At 41.5% G+C, this 19,489-nt stretch overlaps 1 protein-coding gene across 2 annotated transcripts in view; it reads left to right on the plus strand.

The window, feature by feature from the left end:
• Positions 1-19,489, plus strand: part of TOX (thymocyte selection associated high mobility group box) — a 357,067-nt gene that overhangs the window by 283,104 nt on the left and 54,474 nt on the right. For both annotated transcript variants that reach the window (XM_085605562.1, XM_085605563.1), the window contains one exon: positions 14,680-14,955. In XM_085605562.1, coding sequence (XP_085461688.1) covers positions 14,680-14,955 — 276 coding nt within the window. The remainder of the gene's footprint in view (positions 1-14,679; positions 14,956-19,489) is intronic.

The following is a 19,489-nucleotide window of genomic DNA, read 5'->3' on the forward strand; positions in this document are numbered from 1 at the left end:
TTTTAACAGATATTTGGGAGGACAATATCTCCTAAGACTAGATAAAGAAGAAAGAACCCCAAATAGACATCAGAACTGCAAAATTGGATCGAAGAGGATTCGTGTGTATGCAACCTTGAGCCAATGAAATTTCTGGCCCCCGTTCGAGCATCATTTAAGCCTTGAGAAAGTCACGGTGGTGACGAAACGCACGTTGGCTGCTTTCTATACACCACACAGCAAGGACTGGGCACCATATACATCACGGATAATTAATTTATGAATATATCAACAAATGATTTAGTGCCAGTCTGTGTATTTTTGGGACTATCAGAAAATAAATTGTTTCGATGAATGATCAAATGATTTTCTTCTCGATGTTTCCTGCAATAGGAAGTATCTCTTCTTTTCATTGTGTTTCTTTGCTTTAGGGACAACTATACATAATTGTATATACAAATATTTGGAGTGCCGGGGTTTTTGTTTTGAATACATTGTACAATTCACTTAGTGTTTTGTGTTATTGATACTCTGGGTAGTGGGGTATCTTACCCTGAGTGGCACCATTTAACTTTATAAATTGCTAAATCCAATTGATCACAATATCACAATCTCTGACGGTGTTTGTTGAAGTGCGACCTTGTATCCACCACTACCTTGTGTGGCTTTTTGTTCCTTTTTAATACACCTACACTTTGTACCTAAAAAGACTAGTGTAAGGATGAAAACTGGTTGTGAAAAAGAATCAAATGCATTTGGCAGCAGGTAATGGAAGGAATTTCTCCATCAGGAAAACCATTTTTTTTTTAAGAAAAAAATATTTGTAAAAGTTAAGATGTATTATTATCTATACACTTACCAACAACCACTGGTAACATATATTTGGGAGTAAGGGTTAAGCATACGTATACAAATCTCCCTAATAAATATTTCTAAATTTCCATGCCTAGATTCTGGGGATTTTCAGACTCACCAAAGAGTTGAAAATGACCAATCATGGAAGTAAAATACAATTTCCATCTTTTGGCCCCATATTTACTACCGTTATCTTTCACTCTTTAAATTATTTTGAGGTGCTCCTCAGTGCTGCACTGTTTATGCTCTGCCACAATCATTTTTTTTTTTTTTTTTTATTTATAAGCATTTATTATTTAATGCAAGCAAGGTACAGCGATGTATAAAGAAAAAGGAGAACCAGTAATACAGTCCACAAATACACTTAATGATACAGAAAAAAGAAATAAGAAATAACCAAGTACATTACTTAGGTCAAGGTATCGTTAATCCAATTCTCTAAAGGACTCCAGAGTTCTTCACCCAACCTTCTCTTTTTTCTACTTTTAACACTATATATGGCCTTTTCCAAATTATACTTAGCAAGTAAACATGCTCTCCAGGTAGAAAAAGTGGGAGAGTCAGGACTCAACCAGGCTTGAGTAATGCATGCCCTCCAAGTGGACATACAAATAAAAAGAAAATTTGTCTGTCCCACAGATAACTCAAATGGTGTCAGACCTATTATTATTAATTCTCCTGTCAAAACAATTGTCTGATCCATCAGTATTGTTAAGAATGTTTGGATTTCTGACAATACAGGAGACAAACGAGGACATGCAAAAAACATATGGAGAGCGTCTGCTGCATAAAGTCCACATCGGCTACACAGTGTACCTACAGTAGTTGACCATTTGCTAATTTTGGCTGGTGAATAGTATAGATCGAATAAAGCCATATAGTGCTGTGTACGTGATCTCCCAGTTATTAGTATTGTGTTGGCCAAATCAATTGATTCTTGGATTTTGGTGTTGGTTAACCCCAATTTTTCATTCCATTTTTTTTGACAAAGCAAAATATCATCAGGCAATGAGGCCAAAAGTAGATTGTAATATGCGCCGATCTTTTTTTTAGTGTAAAGACTGTCTATAAGAGGGATCCTAGTCAGCCGTGTTCGGACTGACGGACAAAGGGTATTAAAGAAATTATGTATCTGGACATATTTAAAATAATCATTACAGGTTAGGTTGTATTTGGTCTCTAACACTGAGAAGGGGGTTAACTGGCCGTCCTCACAAAGATCGCCTATACAGTTGATACCTAAGTTACGCCAACGTGTCATAACTGTATCCTGAAAAATTGCAGGAAAGATATTAAATGACTTGAATGGAGTATACACCAAGATTTTGCCGATACCCATTTGCTTTTTAATTAGCCGCCAAGTACCGAAAGCCGCACTCAAAACCTTAAACTTTGTTTTTTTAAAATAACTAGGTTCAACAATTCTCAAAAAACTACCATGACAGTCTGTACCCATTGCAAATTCGTAAATAGAAGGTGTGTGGCTAACTGGAATACGTAATCGTGGCCATATTATCAAAGGTGAAATAAACTGTAGCACTGCAGCAAGATAATAAAAAAGAAAATGTGGGATTCCCCAGCCTCCTCTTGATTTGGGAAGAATCATTTTTTTGTATGACCTACGATGACCTCTATACCCCCAAAGAAATCTTGCCGACATCCTTTCCAGCTGTTGAAAAAAGGTCGAGGGAAACGGTAGTGGGATTGTTCTGAACATATATAAAAATTTGGGTAAAATCAGCATTTTCAGAACGTTGCATCTGCCAAATAAAGATAAATGGAAATGATCAATACGTTCTAAAGATGACTGCGCTTTTTTAAGTATGGGCGTAAAATTAATTTCAGGAATGACGGCAACTGGGGATGTAATTTTTATACCCAAATAAGTAGCAGCTGAGACTATATTTAGCTGTTCTGGGGGATTCGGTCCTACAAATAAAATTTGTGTTTTTTGTACGTTTAATCTATAGCCAGAAAAATAACCAAATTGCAATGCAAGGTCTTGTATTATTGGCATTGCCCCCTTAATATCTGTTGTCAATACAACGATGTCATCTGCATATGCAAGGGCTCTATATATTGTGGCAGACACTTGAACTGGTTTTATGTCCTCTGTATTATTAAGTCTATTTAGAAAAATATCAATATATAGAGCAAAGAGAAGAGGTGAAACAGGACACCCCTGCCGAGTCCCACGGTTTATACTGAAAGGCAAGGATTTCTTCCCAGCAATACTAATACACGAAAAAGGGGCGGCATAGAGTGCTTTTAGGGCTGTAATCATTTTAGGGCCGAAGCCTTTTCGGATGAGAAGATCCCAGAGATATGGCCAGGCCACCCTATCGAATGCCTTTTCGGCATCCAACAGGGTGATACCCAAATCTATGCTTGAAGCGTGGGCCCAGTCCATCGGAGCAATCACTCGTCTGACATGGTCAGAGGTATCTCTTTCAGGAATAAACCCGTGCTGGGAGTGTGAGACTAATGTGGAAATAACCCCCGCAAGGCGTGTTGCTAATAATTTAGAATACATTTTACTATCGGCATTTAAAAGAGATATAGGTCTATAGGAGGATGGTTGTAAGGGTGGTTTCTCCTTTTTAAGGAAAGCCATAATGATGGATTCACTCCAAGAGGGGGGTGTAACCCCTTTCTGTGCTTCCAAGCATGTTAAGAATAGTGCCTGCTTTAACACATGTCTGAAAATTTTATAAAATTCAAGAGGAATTCTGTCCGGTCCCATGGCCTTACCTGCAGGTAGAGAGAGAATAGCTGCTTCTATCTCCTCCCAGGTTATATCTTTGTCTAATGAAGCTTTCAGCATAGGCGACAGCCTGGAGAACTCATTATTGACGAGAAAGTTTGAAAGTGATTCCGTTGAATACGTGGTCACCTCCTCCATGTACAAATTTTTGTAAAACAAACGAAACACCTCCAATATTTTATCTGACTGATCATACACCTGACCAGATTCATCCTGTATTTTATTTATAGTGTTTAAGCTGGCTTTTTGCCGAATTTTCTTTGCCAAAAGATGTCCAGACCTCTCGCCCATCTCATAGACCTGTGTTTTGAAAACAGCAAGTTGTTCTGCGAGTTTTGAGGCAAAATTTTCATACAGCCGAGACTTAGATATAGCTAAAGTGGCATTGATTTTCTTGGTATCTAAGGAGTTCTTAATAGCATCCACTAATGCTACCTCGCAATCCTGTATATCTTTATAATAAGTTGTTAACTTACGTTGGTATTCCCTTTGCTTATTGATTGAATAAGATAGAGTTTCTCCTCTCACCCCTGATTTGAAGGCGTCCCATACCATCTGAACAGTCGTTGAACCCATATTAATTTCAAAAAAATCCTTAATCCATCTTTCCATATGTGCAATGTAAGATGGATCTACTAACAACCTCCGTTCAAATGACCATGTTGTTGCTTTGCCAGATAATATAAAATCTGTTTTAAATTCTGTTACTATGGGATTATGGTCCGATATTATTTTTGGAAATATCTCATACTTACAGTTGGATATTAATATAGATGATATGAAAAAATAGTCCAACCGAACAAATTTTTTGTGGGGTGCCGAGAAGAAAGTATATCCCGGAAGGTTACCTCTTTTACTGAAGCCCACATCCTGAAGACTGAATTCGGAGACCAAACCATGTAATGCTTTAAAGATCTTTCTTTTTGAACCTGTATAGACTACTTCATGAGTGATATCATAGTCAGGTTCCAAATGAATATTTAGATCCCCGCAGAAAAGAAGAGTAGAAGGCCAGTCAGTAAGCTCTACACTTAAAAAATTCAGCAGATCAGGATCGTCCGTGTTTGGACCATACATGGAACAAAGAGTCCACGAGGTACACTCTACTACAATTTCGGCTATTACCCAACGACCATATTGATCGGTCTTGATTCGTTTCAGAACAGCCTGATTTCTTCTACTAAGTATAGCTACCCCTTTGGTGGTAGTGCCTTGATTAGTGCAGCCGAGCACATACATGCCCAAGTCAGCTAGCCAAGCTCTATTGTCCCATTTAAGATGAGTTTCCTGTATGCAGAGGAAGTCTAGTCTCATACTCTGGATTATTTGTGCACATATACCACGTTTCTTTTTATTATTAAGGCCACAGACGTTCCAAGAACATACTCTGATGCTAGTCATCGCGACAAGTTAGTATCTAAACAGTAGATTGTCATATGACATATGGGATAGATTAAATACTGAAAAAAAATTGAACCATCAAAAAATAGAAATAGGTACAGGCATAGATCAGAAAGTCCTACAAAATCATGCTCACAGTAATTCGCAAAGTAACTAGAGCTGTCCTTGCTTGCCCCCCCACAAAACACCGCAAACACCCACCACCCTTTGAACCCCCACCCCCCACCCTTCCCAGCACCCACCCACACGGGGTATAGGGACTGAGCAGTCCCTAAGATGGTGATGAGAAGAAGAGCTAGATGTAGCTCACCGCATGTTTCCAACTGCCTAGGGTACCATAAAAAAAAAAAAAAAAAGGGAGAACAGATGAGGGTGGTCTATATATCACCTAAGGTACAATCCTTCAAGAGTAAGGGAAAAAAAAGGAAAAACAGACTTGTTTCTCTATGCATCTTGTTGCATCGACCACTCTTCTGATTCTACTTAACCCTTGTATGCTTTGCACATATCTACTCAATTCATCTCTAAACAAAGCATAAAATACATGATACCCATAATAGTCACATGATGCCCCTAATAAGCCAGATAATTGACTGTTGTGGTGAAGACTTTATAATAACATCAAAGTGAGTGTAAACAGTCTTTAGCAGTTTTCTCCGTAGTCAAAAAATATATTTTCTCCTTATTAACCACTTTAAGCTTTGAAGGATTAAGTAAATAGGCCTGGGCGCCTTTGGCTTGGAAAAGGGGAATTAATTGGCGTAACTGCCAACGTAGTTGAACTGTGGCATGGCAGTAATCTGGTCGAACAAAAAAATCTAAATTTTTCCCCTTGCGTTTTCGATCTGGACGAGCCAGATTATATAGAGCCTCCCGCGCCAAAAAATTATTGAGAGTTATTAAAATAGCTCTAGGCATCACTTTTGAGGCATCCCTAGCCTTCCTCTGCGAAAAAGGGAACCTATGTGCTCTTTGTATCTCGACTTCCCACTGCCACTGGGAAAGTTCAGGGAATGCTTCTACAAAAAGCTCGACTACAAACTGCCGCACATTTGTCCCTTCACTGGATTCGGGAATTCCAAGAATTCGCAAATTGTTACGCCGAGACCTATTTTCCAAATCGGTCAATTTCCAGTTAATGTCATCCTTTAGAGTGTTGAAAGTGGAAAGTTGAGATTTCTGTTCTACTATGACGTCCTCAATAGCTGAAATTCTTCCTTCTGCTTCCAGGACTCTTGCAGATGTCTCATTGCAAGTTCTCACCACTCTCCTGAAGTTATTCTGAAGGCGTCGGACTGCACCTTGTATCCGCAGATTCTCGGTTTTTGACTCCTCTCGATGTTGCAGCATGAGCTGGTATAGCATATTGAGTGTAACCTCTGGGTTACTTTGATCAGCCATGACGCCTGCCGAGGAGACTGCCAGATCTTGAGAAGCCGGAGAGGGTAACGTTGATGTTGGTGCTACAGGAGCCCTGCGTACTGTGTATTCTCCCTCACCCCACTCCCTTCTATCAGACAAGGGGGTTTCGTTGCAGTCCTCCTCTTCCATAGACGACTCCTGATCCTGATCCACATCTTGGAGCGAGAGATTCAAGCTGGTATCATCTCCCCAGTCCGGTGCCTCTACATCCATACTCCCGGCCTCTAATGCATTGGAGAGGTCAGACATTGAATAAAAATTGCCTGCTGAGTCAACAGATTCAATATCTTGGTTGGATTCTGTATTTGGGAGATCCTCTGAAGCGGTGGGTACGGGGTCCAGCAGCACATCAGGAGGTGCTAGAAAGGAGTCGGACGGAGCCCCACCTAGGTCCGGGCGCTCACTCCCCAGCCTATCCCCTGACAGAGTCTCCAGTAAAGAAGCTGGTGAAGTCTCCCCTTTTTGCTCCGAGGTTTCAATGATAATGTTACTATTATCACATGACTTGACAGGTGGGTCAGATCTGTTAAGTACAGTAGTGAGAGAGGCGGTCTTGACAAGAGAGGAGCGCCGGGACTGCACCAAGGTCACATCTTTAACTATTTTGAACATACCTGGAATTTTCGGGGAGGCGCCAGAACTACATGCCCCAGAATGCACCACTGTGGCTCCGTTTTGCTTGGAAATATCCCGCTGGTGTGGCATAAGCAAAGATCGTCGTCCGCTATTGCAGGCATCAAATGAACCTTCATCCCCATTTTCTCCGCGCATATTAGATACTGAAGACTCTGGGGGAATGATGGATACTGCCGCTCGTTCTGCAGCAGCGGTAGAGGCGTCCAACTTGGCTGCAAGGATATCTCTCTCATAAGCTGGTTTCTGGGCTACAACAGGAGTAGTGTGGATCTTCGGCTTTGGTTTTGCCTTCTTCGAGGCAGCAGAGCATTTTGGCGGCATTATGCAAGAAGCTGTTAGGAGGCACAAGGAGACGCTGTCTTGGAGTTGCAACAAAGCAGCGTCCGGAACAAGTGAAACGCCGACTTCAGTCCGCGCTGGAAGGGGAGAGGTAGGAGAAGTTCTTCGGCGGTCCACTCAATTGTTCTGCGCGATAACACCTAGGTAGCAGCATGTATTGCCAGACGTGTTGAGCAGCCAATTTCTGGTATAGCTTGGAGCGGTTTCTAAAGATTAACGGCGTGTGGAAGCCATAGGCAGTGAGCACATCACAGCTGCTCTAACGGACAGAGAGCACGTCCGCCATCTTCCCCCCAATCAAGACTAGGAATTGCACACAGTAGAAGACAAGACGCAAGGCCTTCTCCTGCTATGCAGTGACATTCTGGTACTAAATCCAAATCCAAATCCAATAGACACCAAACCTTCTTCAATTCTGGTAGGAGCTGGAGACCCAGCTCTTTATGGTTCAAATGTCTTTATTCATGTATGCCAAAATGCGCAGTGTAAATGCAATTCAATGTGCAACACATCATACCGATCTACAAAGTGTGGATTTAAAGAATAACAACAAAACAGTCCCCCGTCCCCTTCAATCCCAAGACACTCAGCGTGCTTCCATGAAAGTGCGCTAATCACAGCAGCAAGTTTATTTCATGAGTCCATCTCTGAACCGGTGGTAGAGGTTAATTCGGATAGCCGCAGGATGCAGAGGTATTTAGGGCATGTCAGCTCTCGGTCCTGCGAGAGGAGAGACAGGTACAGTCGCCAAAGGTCTCCATAAGATGCCCCGTAATTGGTAATAGAAAGTGTAATCTTTTCCATTCCAAGGATACACCACAGGCAGTGAAGCCATCCTAGGTGAGTAGGTTTATGTGTCGCCCTCCAAGGTGTGAGTAAATTCTGTGTTGCTGCCCCTAAAGCTAATCCAATCTGCCGTCCTTATGGATTTTAGGGGGTAAGTGAGAGGGTTGGGTAAGCCTAACAGTGTATAAGAAGGGAATTGGGGAAGTTGGGTGTCAAGGTGTCGATCAATGTCGTTGAGTATTTGTGTCCAATATGCCTAGATACGTGGACACTCCCATAAAAGGTGCATCTGGGTCCCCGTTATTCCACCGCCCGACCAGCACCTCACGCTTTTGTTCGAGTCAATCCTGTGTAGCCGTTCCAGAGTTAAACAGCAATATGTAACTACTTTAGTAAACGTTTTGGTAAGGGCCGTGTTGCAAGCGGTATGGCGGGCCCTATAATAAATATCCTCTCATTCCTTGGCAGTCAACTGTCTCCCTAGCTCTCTCTCCCAGCGTGTTTGATTAGGTTTGTATATGTGTCTTTGTAGGCTGGATCATGTGTGCATATAGCTCAGAGATCAGCTGTTTGTCATAAGTTTTAGTGATAAGCCACTTTTCACAGGTACTGAGGTGTCTATGGGTGGCCGTCTAATTATCAGAGTGGAGAAGTCAGTGGCGGAGTTGCAAGTAATGCAAGCTTTCCATCTTCGGGACACTAGAGTCCACACGTAGTTCTGTGAATGAGAACACCCTCTCCTCATCTATCATGTGTCTTGCAGAGCGGCATTTGGTCTGGCACCACTTTCTGAATGCCGCAGGGCTATTCTCAGGTGTAAAATCTGGGTTGTAAAGCATGGGTGTCGGCGGGGACGAAAGGACGAGAGTCCGCATGAACCCAGCTCTTTGAATGCCACCTCATTGTTGGGTGATCACCCAGGTTTTAGTCTCCCCCCCACCCACCGTCCTGACCGCCCTCCCGCAACTTAAGTTGTCCCCCGTATTTTAACACTATCATGCCCCATTCTTTACTGTATAACCACTCTTCTCCCTCTCGCTTATGTACCATCATTATTGTAACTCAATTCTGTGTTGTAAACCTGCTTTGTTGTACAGCGCTCCATTGCATCCCAGCCAGATATGCACAGCAGAAATCAGGTACATATGTCGATGCATCATATCGTAGGATTTCATGTGACTGCTGGAGATGTTTGTAACACTTTCTAGATAAATATCTCACCAATGTGATACCAGTGTACCCGCCCTTCATGTACTTGAATTAGTGTTTCTGATTACAGGGGTCTGCGTGTGTTGATATTCTACAGAATTTGTAACCGATCGGATCGTGTGGAAACACGTAGCTCCATGAATATATAGGCATCTCATATTTGTCAAATTTTGCACGTTAACTTGCTCTGTTGTCCATGTCAAAACAAATTGTCCTCTTAATAGTTGATAGGTTTAATATTCCTCATTTTTGAACCCAGATGAAGTTGAACCCAACTATTTATTCTTATTGCCTGCAGTTACAACAAGGAAACTATTGGCATGACTCCAACAATTCTATCAGTGTGCTCATTACATACATTAGTTTAGTTAAACTGATGTACTTACCAAGAGGGTTAGACGAAAAATCTATATAGTTAGGATGATTCATTAGTATGATTAGGTTGCATCGAAATGTTTCGGCCAGATGAATAAACATAGCTACATCGTACCTGGGTTATTACACTCACTATTGCGTTATCGAATTCAGCTTGCGCTCCCTCTTTTATTTCCGTTTTAACACGTTAATGCAAATTATGCACAAACCTCATCTAAAATGGCGGCGCTCGTTTCCTGCGTGCAGGTCAAAGGCAGTGTTTACAGAGTAGAAGGGCTTGGGCGCGTTTGAAAAGCACTATGGGAAATGCTGCACCACAACATGTACAGTACATTTGATCTGTGGATAAGTAAAGCGCTTCACCCTCCAATGCTTTTAATTTTAATCCTTGCAGAGACTGAATTCATTGCTTAAATTAAAATAGTGAGTTTCATTAAAGTTAAAAGGCAGTGATCCGGAGAGCACGATGGATTAATATTGTGACCTTGCAGCTTCAGAGCTTCAGATTCACAGCAGACTGCCTCAACAAACTGCATCGATACGTCGATAACTAAATCGATAATTTTCTGATTGGCAAACTCTCATTAGTACCAGATAATTACCTTGCTGTTGTCGAATTGTAGGCCACGAAGTATTTAACTTAATCTTGTTGGTTTTGAGAGAATGCACTGAGGAAAGAAGACTGGATTAAAAGTATTGACTTTGTTTGTGGCAGCTGACTTTAAAAGGTGTGATGCAGTGAAAAATGAACTGAACCGAGCTGTGTGTGTTTGTGTACGTACATAAACAGAAATTTGGTTGTATATGTTCTTAGTACGTTGCATATTTTGTGAATTTGTGGTAAGGTAGGTGTCACTAGAGTTTGACCGAATTCTCTTTTTTACCATGGTGCCGATTAAGTACAGTGGTCTGTATTTAATAAAGGATGAGAGCAACTCAATGCCCATACGTGCTGCGCCTCTGGGCATTTTGTGTTATGTTGCGTCGCACCAGCAGTAGCCTGCACAGAACTTTAGTAAATAAGGGCCAGTGTCTGGGAGCATCAAGAGCCTATTGTGGCTGTTTTTATGCCTTTAGCAATTCGGTACATTAGAAAGGGATGCCCCACCCCCTCAGTAATACTGAACATTAATGCAGACATCTCCCCTGGCACTATTACAAGGGTGCATTCGGTCTTTGCACTGTGATGTTTCCATGGAAATGAGAGAATTGTTGGCACCGTTGCTCATTTCCATTTATGCTTGTGCCTGTAATCCTCATGAGGGAGGTGCACTTTCTAGACCCATTCAAACATACTCTAGAAAGCGTGTAAACTAACAGTTGTGTCCGCAATGGTCCTTGTGCGCCTTCAATGCCCACAATTGGGGGTTGAAGTCTTAAGCTGCTACCCACTGAGAGGTACTATGCCAGGTCGATTTCTGTAGGTCTTTGCGCTTTTGCTCCAGTATTAATGGTGCAGGACAGCCCTGCCAATTTTCCCAGATCCATACATGATGTGTTGCTCCAGTCCAGGTTTTTCCTTTTATTCTGGAACTTGTAGTCTTGTTTCATACATTATCAAATAGGAATAAAGTCCCAGAATTCAAAGAAAAAACCTGGACTGGAGTAGCACATGGAAGAGGTGTGGCGCAGCGGCCAGGGTGCCTGACTCCGGACCACAGGGTTCACGGTTCGATCCCGGCTTTGGCGGCAGGTTAGCCCAGCACCATGTGACTCTGGGCAAAAGCTTGCTTAATGTTCCCGACGGCCCCCAGCGCCGGGACACCTCTCCGGAGGTAGCTGTGTGCTTTACAAATACTGGCATTTATTTATTTACATCACGCATGGGCCTGGTAAACTTGGCAGCTATGTCAGCACAGTAGTGAAAAATAGTTATTCTTACCACAAGGGGGTGAACATCTGGTGCCACTGAAGAATAGGAACCGTGACTCTAGACATAAAATTGCACCAGACACATTACTTATGCTCTGCGCCATGCAAACTATTATGCACCTTACTGTTTTAAGTAATACCACCTCTAACTGCTTTGTCCTGTAAAACATTCCTGAAAAAATTGCTTGCAGTGCACTGTTTTTATAGAGCACTTACTGCATAACTCTTAAGTTTTCATGCAGCTGCAAAATGAACTCAGTGGTAATAAATTTAAGATAAAATGTGGAGTCGGCTCTAGTGGGGATAAATTCTGTGAACGTCAAGTTAGATTTAGATTTCTTGTGCAGAGTCTTTAAATCCTGAGTTATATTACCGTTTAAGCTGGTAAAATATCTCACACTGTGACTTTAAAATTTCTAGCAAATTTGAACAAAAGACCGTGTAGCTAGTTTTCAGAGGTTAATAGCGCACTGAAGAAGGATGTTGTTAGAAAGGAAGAGCAGTGGTTAAAACGCCAACTGTACCGCCACAAGATCTGCTCAAACCACTGGAACAAAGTGTGACCTGTGGCAAACCACCTTTGCCTCGCTTCAGTTAGTTACAGATCAGGAGGCGCTCAGAACGGCAGGCAGGTGGTAACTCGAGTTGTCTATGTTTGGAGATTGAAAAATGTCATCTTATCTGCGAAACAAGTGACAGTGAATATTCCATCCCCTCCCCGGTTTCATTTAATTAGAAGTCATTTGTTTTTTAAACTGTCTTTAAAATCAGGGCTTTATTATAGTTTTGCAATAGTTTAGAGCTTGGTACTTTGTAATCTGTGCAGCTAATGCTGTCAAAACCCCATCACATGGCGCACTCTTGCTTATGGTAAGCATGCAACTGTGACGTCAGCTGTTGTGAATGTGACCCGTCATGCTTGACATTATCTTGGTCATTTTATTTTGGGTGTTTCTCCAAGCAGCAGCTGAGTGTTTATAGAGGACATTTACTGTAACAGGAGCCTCTTGAACAGGAGATGCTGTGCATAGGGCATCAGGATGTAATGGGGGCAGCTGCTACAGGACTGACTCCATGGACCAGTGTGTGAATGGGGCGTGGAGGCGGGGAATTGTGACGTGGAGCAAGGACAACACTACATGGTCACACAGCGCAGCAGAGTTTTCACATTTATATTCTGTAATTGATCTCCTTCAGGTGGAATGTAGAGGATGTGCTGTGTGCCTGGTGTTTTAATTACACCTCCATCTCTTTGCCCTTTCTGCCCTCCTTTACTGTACAGATGTCTCATGGAACTCTAAGTGCACATTTTTAGACCATACAATTATCACCGTTAATATTATGAATTACTCGAAATACCGCCTTCTGATGTGGGCAATCTGTCAACCACTTTATAGGTTATATATATATATATATATTACCTACTGGCGGTCGCCAGTTATAAGTTATAGTTAGGACCCTGTTTCCATAGGAAATCCGCAACATTCTATTTTGAATAACTTTGGCGCCGGTCGACGAATCCTCGCGAATTTCTCAAAATAGGTGGGGCGCTACGCTCCGCTCCTACCCTGAAAGTCTCGGGGGGATTCGTCAAGCGGGGGCTGAGATAAAAGGGGGGTCCCAAAACACGTTTTTCCCATGCATTTTTCCATAGGACCTTTAGACAGGGCTACAGCCCGAACGGCTGAACAGAATTACTAGAAATTTGGCAGAGAGGTAGTCCTCAGGTCAAGGAAGTGCCTTTTGTAGGTTTGGTGTAAATCTGTTCAGTAGATTCTGAGAAAATAGCCTTTAAATCAATATATATATCTGAGCCAGCTTACGGTACGCTTACCGTAAGCTTACCGTACGCGTACGGTGGCGTGCGCGAGCGCGATTCTGATTGGCTGTTACATCTAAGTAAACATTCGAATCGGTCGAAACCAGGAAGCGGCGGCCGCCATTTTCTCTCTCGCACTCTGAGGGGGGGGCTGTAAACAAAGGCAAAAAACATATAAAGGGGCTGTTTAGACAGCGCCCATGCACATAGCCATGTTAGTTGAGTCCTCAAAGATCCCCCAAGGCCAAAAACGGTAAATTTTTATTTTTTGAAAATTTCGCCGATTACGCTTACCGTACGCGTACGGTGCGCTTACGCTAAAAATTTTAATAAAAAAAAAAAACCACTCTCTGTCATCACTTACAAATTAAATTTAACAGATTACCTATCACAAGGAAGCGCATAATATGTCCTCCATGTGTGCACGGTGCGTAACGTGGGCACGCGGTGCGCGTAGCGCACTGCGTGCCCACCTTGCGTGTACGGCACTAACTGCGTAAAGTGGGCGCGCGGTGCGCTTCGCGTCCCACTTTACGCACGGAACGAACTGCGTTAAGTGGGCGTGCACGCCACGAATGGCGTAAAGTAACTTAGCATTTAAAAAACCGTACAAATTCACTGAAAAAACCATAGGTTTCACACACGTTATAGTTAGGAATTAGCATTTAAAAAACCTTGCAAATTCACTGAAAAAACCATAGGTTTCAGACATGTTATAGTTAGCGGAAATTTTACTGATAAAAAACCAATGAAATTCCCCCGTTCTAGTTAGTGCAGGCAACTATAACTCACGCGACCGCAATCTTCTGCTGATGACATATGTGTCTTTATGAAAAAAAAATATTTGTAATATATGTATAGCTAAAAATTTATGGAAGAAAACATGGGCAAATAAGTGTCTAAATACAGTATTAGCATCAGCAGAGGATTGCGGTCGCGTGAGTTATAGTTGCCTGCACTAACTATAACGGGGGAATTTCATTGGTTTTTTATCAGTAAAATTTCCGCTAACTATAACATGTCTGAAACCTATGGTTTTTTCAGTGAATGTATATATATATATATCAATCATACATTGTTGAGTCTCAATTAAGCCCCAATTAGAAGTTAAGTTGAGCTAATTTCTGCGGAAACATTACAGAAAAAGGAACTCAAATAGTTCATTGATTGTAAATGTGAGTAAACTACTATTAACTAATATTTTGATTTTTTTGTTCTGCAGATGCAAGAACTGCGAAATGCTGAAGGAGTACAGTATACTCACCCACACATGCTAGCGATGCGACCAAGAATCCAGCCTGCAGATATCAGGGCGGCGGCCATGCTGCAGCATAGTCAGCTGACTACCATTAACCAGTCACAGCTCAGTGCTCAGCTCGGGCTAAACATGGGAGGGAACAATGTTCCCCATAACTCTCCATCTCCCCCTGGCAGCCAATCAGCAACACCTTCTCCATCCAGCTCAGTCCATGAAGATGAAGGGGACGACGCTGCAAAGGTAGTGATATCTTGTTTGCAAAAAGAAAAGATTTCCGTTTTAGGTCTTACAAAGGCAACTCATTATCTTACTGTGGCTTATTTGGTTATACATACTAATTATGCTTTTCACCTATCTTAAGTTATGACACAACAATGATATTACAAACCAACTTTGTGGGATTAAATATAAGATTTCAACTCAACTCATGAAGCATTTTGCAACATCAGTCTCTGAGGAAACATTGTTTAGTGAAGTAGTTTTTTTTTTTGTTGCTTTCCTACTCTGGTGCTAGTTACATGTGACATGGTACTGATGGTTCTCAGCCATATAATGAATTTCATTTGAAATTGCCTCTTGAAAGCATACGTTAATCTGAAAAGGCTGATTAGAAAAATACAACCTTCTTATGATAGACCATTTATAGTGCGATCTTAAAAATGTTGTGTTGGACCCAAGTTTTTCATGCTAAAAACATGTAACACTCTCATTTGCTGGTTTTGGCACTATTGTAATCAAGGGAAAAACCACCTGGGATACTTTGTGTAGCTGAAAACTTGCACAAATTCATGAAATATTGAAAATTCTGCTTCAAATCATGAATCCAGATTAATATGTTGCATATTTAAAAGGTTCTGCATTTCACTGTTCTTATGGGTTAACCAGTCTTCTCTCATGATGATGTAAATAATGTCACCAGCGATCCTCTTTTCATTTGACTACTCTTTTGCATGACTGATATCCACATCTTTTCGCATAATTCAGTTATTTCCTTGTAATGGATACATGTTGTTCATGAATAGATTCCCTGCAAACATGTTCTCATCGTTTATATGCCTTCTTGCAGAAAAGCTCAATTTTCAGACACTTTTTATTGCGGCCCTGGAACATTTCTATGAGGACCTAAAAAGATTAACCAGAGGGCTCTTCTTTCCACCATCTCCAGACTCAGCTTTATATAGTTTCAAGCTGAGAGCATTGTCTCCTTATACAAGGCCTGTGTCCATGTGAGACAACCTATTTCAGCTCTGCACACCACTGAAGGAAATCAGCACCTGTAGATGAATGCGGTGTTATAAGAAGGACTTTGAATTAAAACCAAAGAAATAAAACATATGCCAGGAGAAACTTACACACAAACGTGGGCCTTGCTAAGGTTATTTAGAAACTTTCATTCCAGTCCATGGAATATGGAATATGACATAATTTACATGTGTGGGTTATTCAGACCTAAATTCAGGTGTGCAAAATACTTAATGAATCAGACCCACAATGAATAAAACATATAGGCTGAAAAGATGCATCTGCTACGACAATGTACACATAAGATGGAACTATTTCTGTGCAATGAGCCCAACATCAGACCTTTCCTAAAATACCTCTTGAGTTACCACCATTCTTGTTGTCCGAGTTGTCTTTCCTCTCTGCTCAGGGTTAAACTCTAAATTCTGTAAATAAATGAAACCACTACGCATAACTTCACCAATTTATTGTGGACGTGTATCCCTGAATCAAGACACAGGCGGCGTTGTGGAGGTGCATGATCTCGCAAAGGAACACCCACATTTTTTCTTCATGTATTTGGAAGCAAAAGCTTAGAATTCTCAACCCTAATGGATGATATTAGGATTGACCTATTTTTTTGTCGGCGAGTAACTTTACTAGTGAATTACAGCATTGTCAAATGTGAGGGAAGGGGGAACTTTTGGATGTCGTGGGAAGGATCTACCTTCACTTAGAGATGAGACTCCACAAGCTTGTTGGTATGTACATACCATTTGCAGGTAGTTTTCCATGTTGGAAATTCATGCACATGCACTCTTCTGTTAAAAGGTGAAGAATGTGCGGTGCCATGATGTTAATGTGGATGGAACACTCCCATTTTTGTTATGGGTGTAATAGAAACGTAACAAACTTGCATTTACGTGTTACTAGTTTGAATACTCAAGGAAGCCTTAGACTGGCACAGATTTATTTCAGTAATCTTGTTTGCTCAATGTATTCCACAACACATTGAAATGTGCTTCAGAGATGGGAATAATCTTATGTTAGGAAATTGCTGACTTTCAAAGTAAGGGCTTTGTGAAATGGACACCGTATCATTACATTGTAAATCTTCGACCAAATAATTATATACAATGTATAGCTGAACATCTCCTAGACTGTTAACCACATTCAGGCTAGGCTTACCATAGATCCAAGTACTGCTTAGATGATGTACATAAACAATATGTATGTTGACCATTGCATTGTATATCTTTGCACACTAGCCTCTGTTCACTATCCTCTTATTTTTGTTATTGACAGCGTATAGTAATTCTCGCCTCCTCTCACCGTCCCACCCGATCTTCCTCCTGAAGTGCTCCCTCCCAAAGTATGATATAATTTACAGATGTTTCCCCTGAACTGGGTAAACTTACTTTCATTCATTCCGTAACTTCCAAGCGGGGAACGTATTCCCATTGCTTTGTGTAGCCACACTCTGGTCCACAAGGACTGTGCTCTACAGGTAAACCCCCAAAAAATGCTTGCCTTTGTGAAAGCACAACCTCTACTCAGCTTCACAATTGGTGCTGCAATGGGTTTGTAATGCAAAAGGCACAGACTCAGTTTGCACCTCACAGTCCTGCGCGCCTGTCTCCTTCAATGAGCTGCTGCCTCAGTACCACCTACTGCCCCCTCACCTGCACCTCAGAATAATTCTACACGGTAATGTCTTTAAATATCAACCTTCTCAGATACCATCATCTTACTAATGTCTTTTTTATGTACCTATTTATACTGCCTAAGTTGCTGAAGCTTCCCTTGCTCTCATTCATTGGCACCATATCAGAAGTAAATACAGCTATAAAACAGCAATGCTTGCCATTAACAAAAATCAAAAAAAAGACGTATGTTTTGTTTCCTTGTATTGCACATAGCCATTAGGTAAGTGTCATTACACTTTTAGGGCACATTGCAAAGTGGAAAATTATAGGCTCTTACATATACAATTGTTAATATATATTACTTTCCTTTACCCTGCAAAACAGCATTTTTAGGAATTTCTCTGCAGGGACACTGAGAGAAGAACATAAGTGCAACAAGGAAGACAGCGAAAGTCTGTTTTATTGCAACACAACCGCAACATTCTGTACCCTATTTAGGCTGCAGATGTTTTACAATATTGACTTGATGTGATAAGGGCTATCAGTAGAGCTCTGTGTTGTTTGTTCAGCCTATAATGCAGATGGCGCTTGATTAAAATCTGTTGAGAACATGCACAGTGTCAGTAGGATAGAGTGCATAAAACTGATCTCCTATCTTAAACAAAGCTCCTGGCACTATTCAGCTGCGCTCTTAAATGAGCTTTGTTATATTTGTGTTTTATACATTTATGAGACCATGGATACTGAATCGGCTCACAGATAGTTTGGAATACTGTGCATTGTGATGGGTCCTTAGACTTTTAGAACTAGATTAACGATGTCGACAAGCCATGCAGACTTCTTTGAGTGAAAAGATCTAATACAAAATGGATGCCGTTCTCCAGAGCCTTTGCATGCCATCTGGCTCGGTATTTTTCAAGGAGTGAGCTGCCATATCTGATTTGGAAAAAATCCTCAGCCAGGGATCATGTCTAAATGAATGTACTCTTGCAGCAGTTGCACAGAATACCACTCGCCTGTGATGGTGTAGTATTCTATCCCAGTTGTTAATAATTAGGAGCGGATGGGGAAGATGGCAGACAATATCAGGTCTCTGGCTGAAGTGGTACTAAAAAGGCCAAAGCTGTCTGTACTCCAGTCAAAGACCTGTCGTTAGCATCTGACATCAGGCGTAGCCCCTTCATACACATACACAAATCCACCCAGGCTATTGAGACAGCTACCTACCTGGTACATCCTCACCTGTATTACCATCAGAGAGACGGTGTTGCTTCTGCTGCTGCAGGAAAGCCTTACGTGTATCAAGGAAAAGTCTGGCTTTCCTGCCAAATCAAAAAATAAAATATAATAAATGTTGACACTGAGCCTTATTAGCAGTGGAAGCGTCGGAGCCCTTCAGTAAGTCTCCTTCTGAGACTGATATTGTTTAAAAGCTAACCAGACATTTGCTCCTGCAGTGCTTGTGCTAGACTTTGTAAAAATGATTTCCTAATTCAAGCAATAATCTGGCATATCCTCGGTCACAGAAAAAGAGGTGTGTATGAAGGACCACCAGAGAGGGATACCTTGGAACATTTTTTAAACCAACAGGACTGGTACAAATTCAACCAATTTAAACATGTTTCCTGGCCCCACAAATCTACACACCACCGTTTGTCCAAACGGCCACAAATAATTCAACTTTCTCCAAATTCCCTTCTGCATCTCAAAGAAGATTTCCTGTGTTTCTCAGGAGATTTAATGACCTGTGTGTTTTGAACCACAGAACCAGCGCATATTAACTCTCTGTGTATTCACCCTGCCGATATGCAGTCACAAGGCTCCCGTGTCTCTGACCAAGTGAAATTCACACAGTAGGCTGCCTTCTGGGGGTGATTTTCTGTCCACGTCTTCCCACCTGTGTGCTT

Source organism: Triturus cristatus, chromosome 5_1 (assembly GCF_964204655.1).
Source record: "Triturus cristatus chromosome 5_1, aTriCri1.1, whole genome shotgun sequence".
Lineage (NCBI taxonomy): Eukaryota > Metazoa > Chordata > Amphibia > Caudata > Salamandridae > Triturus > Triturus cristatus.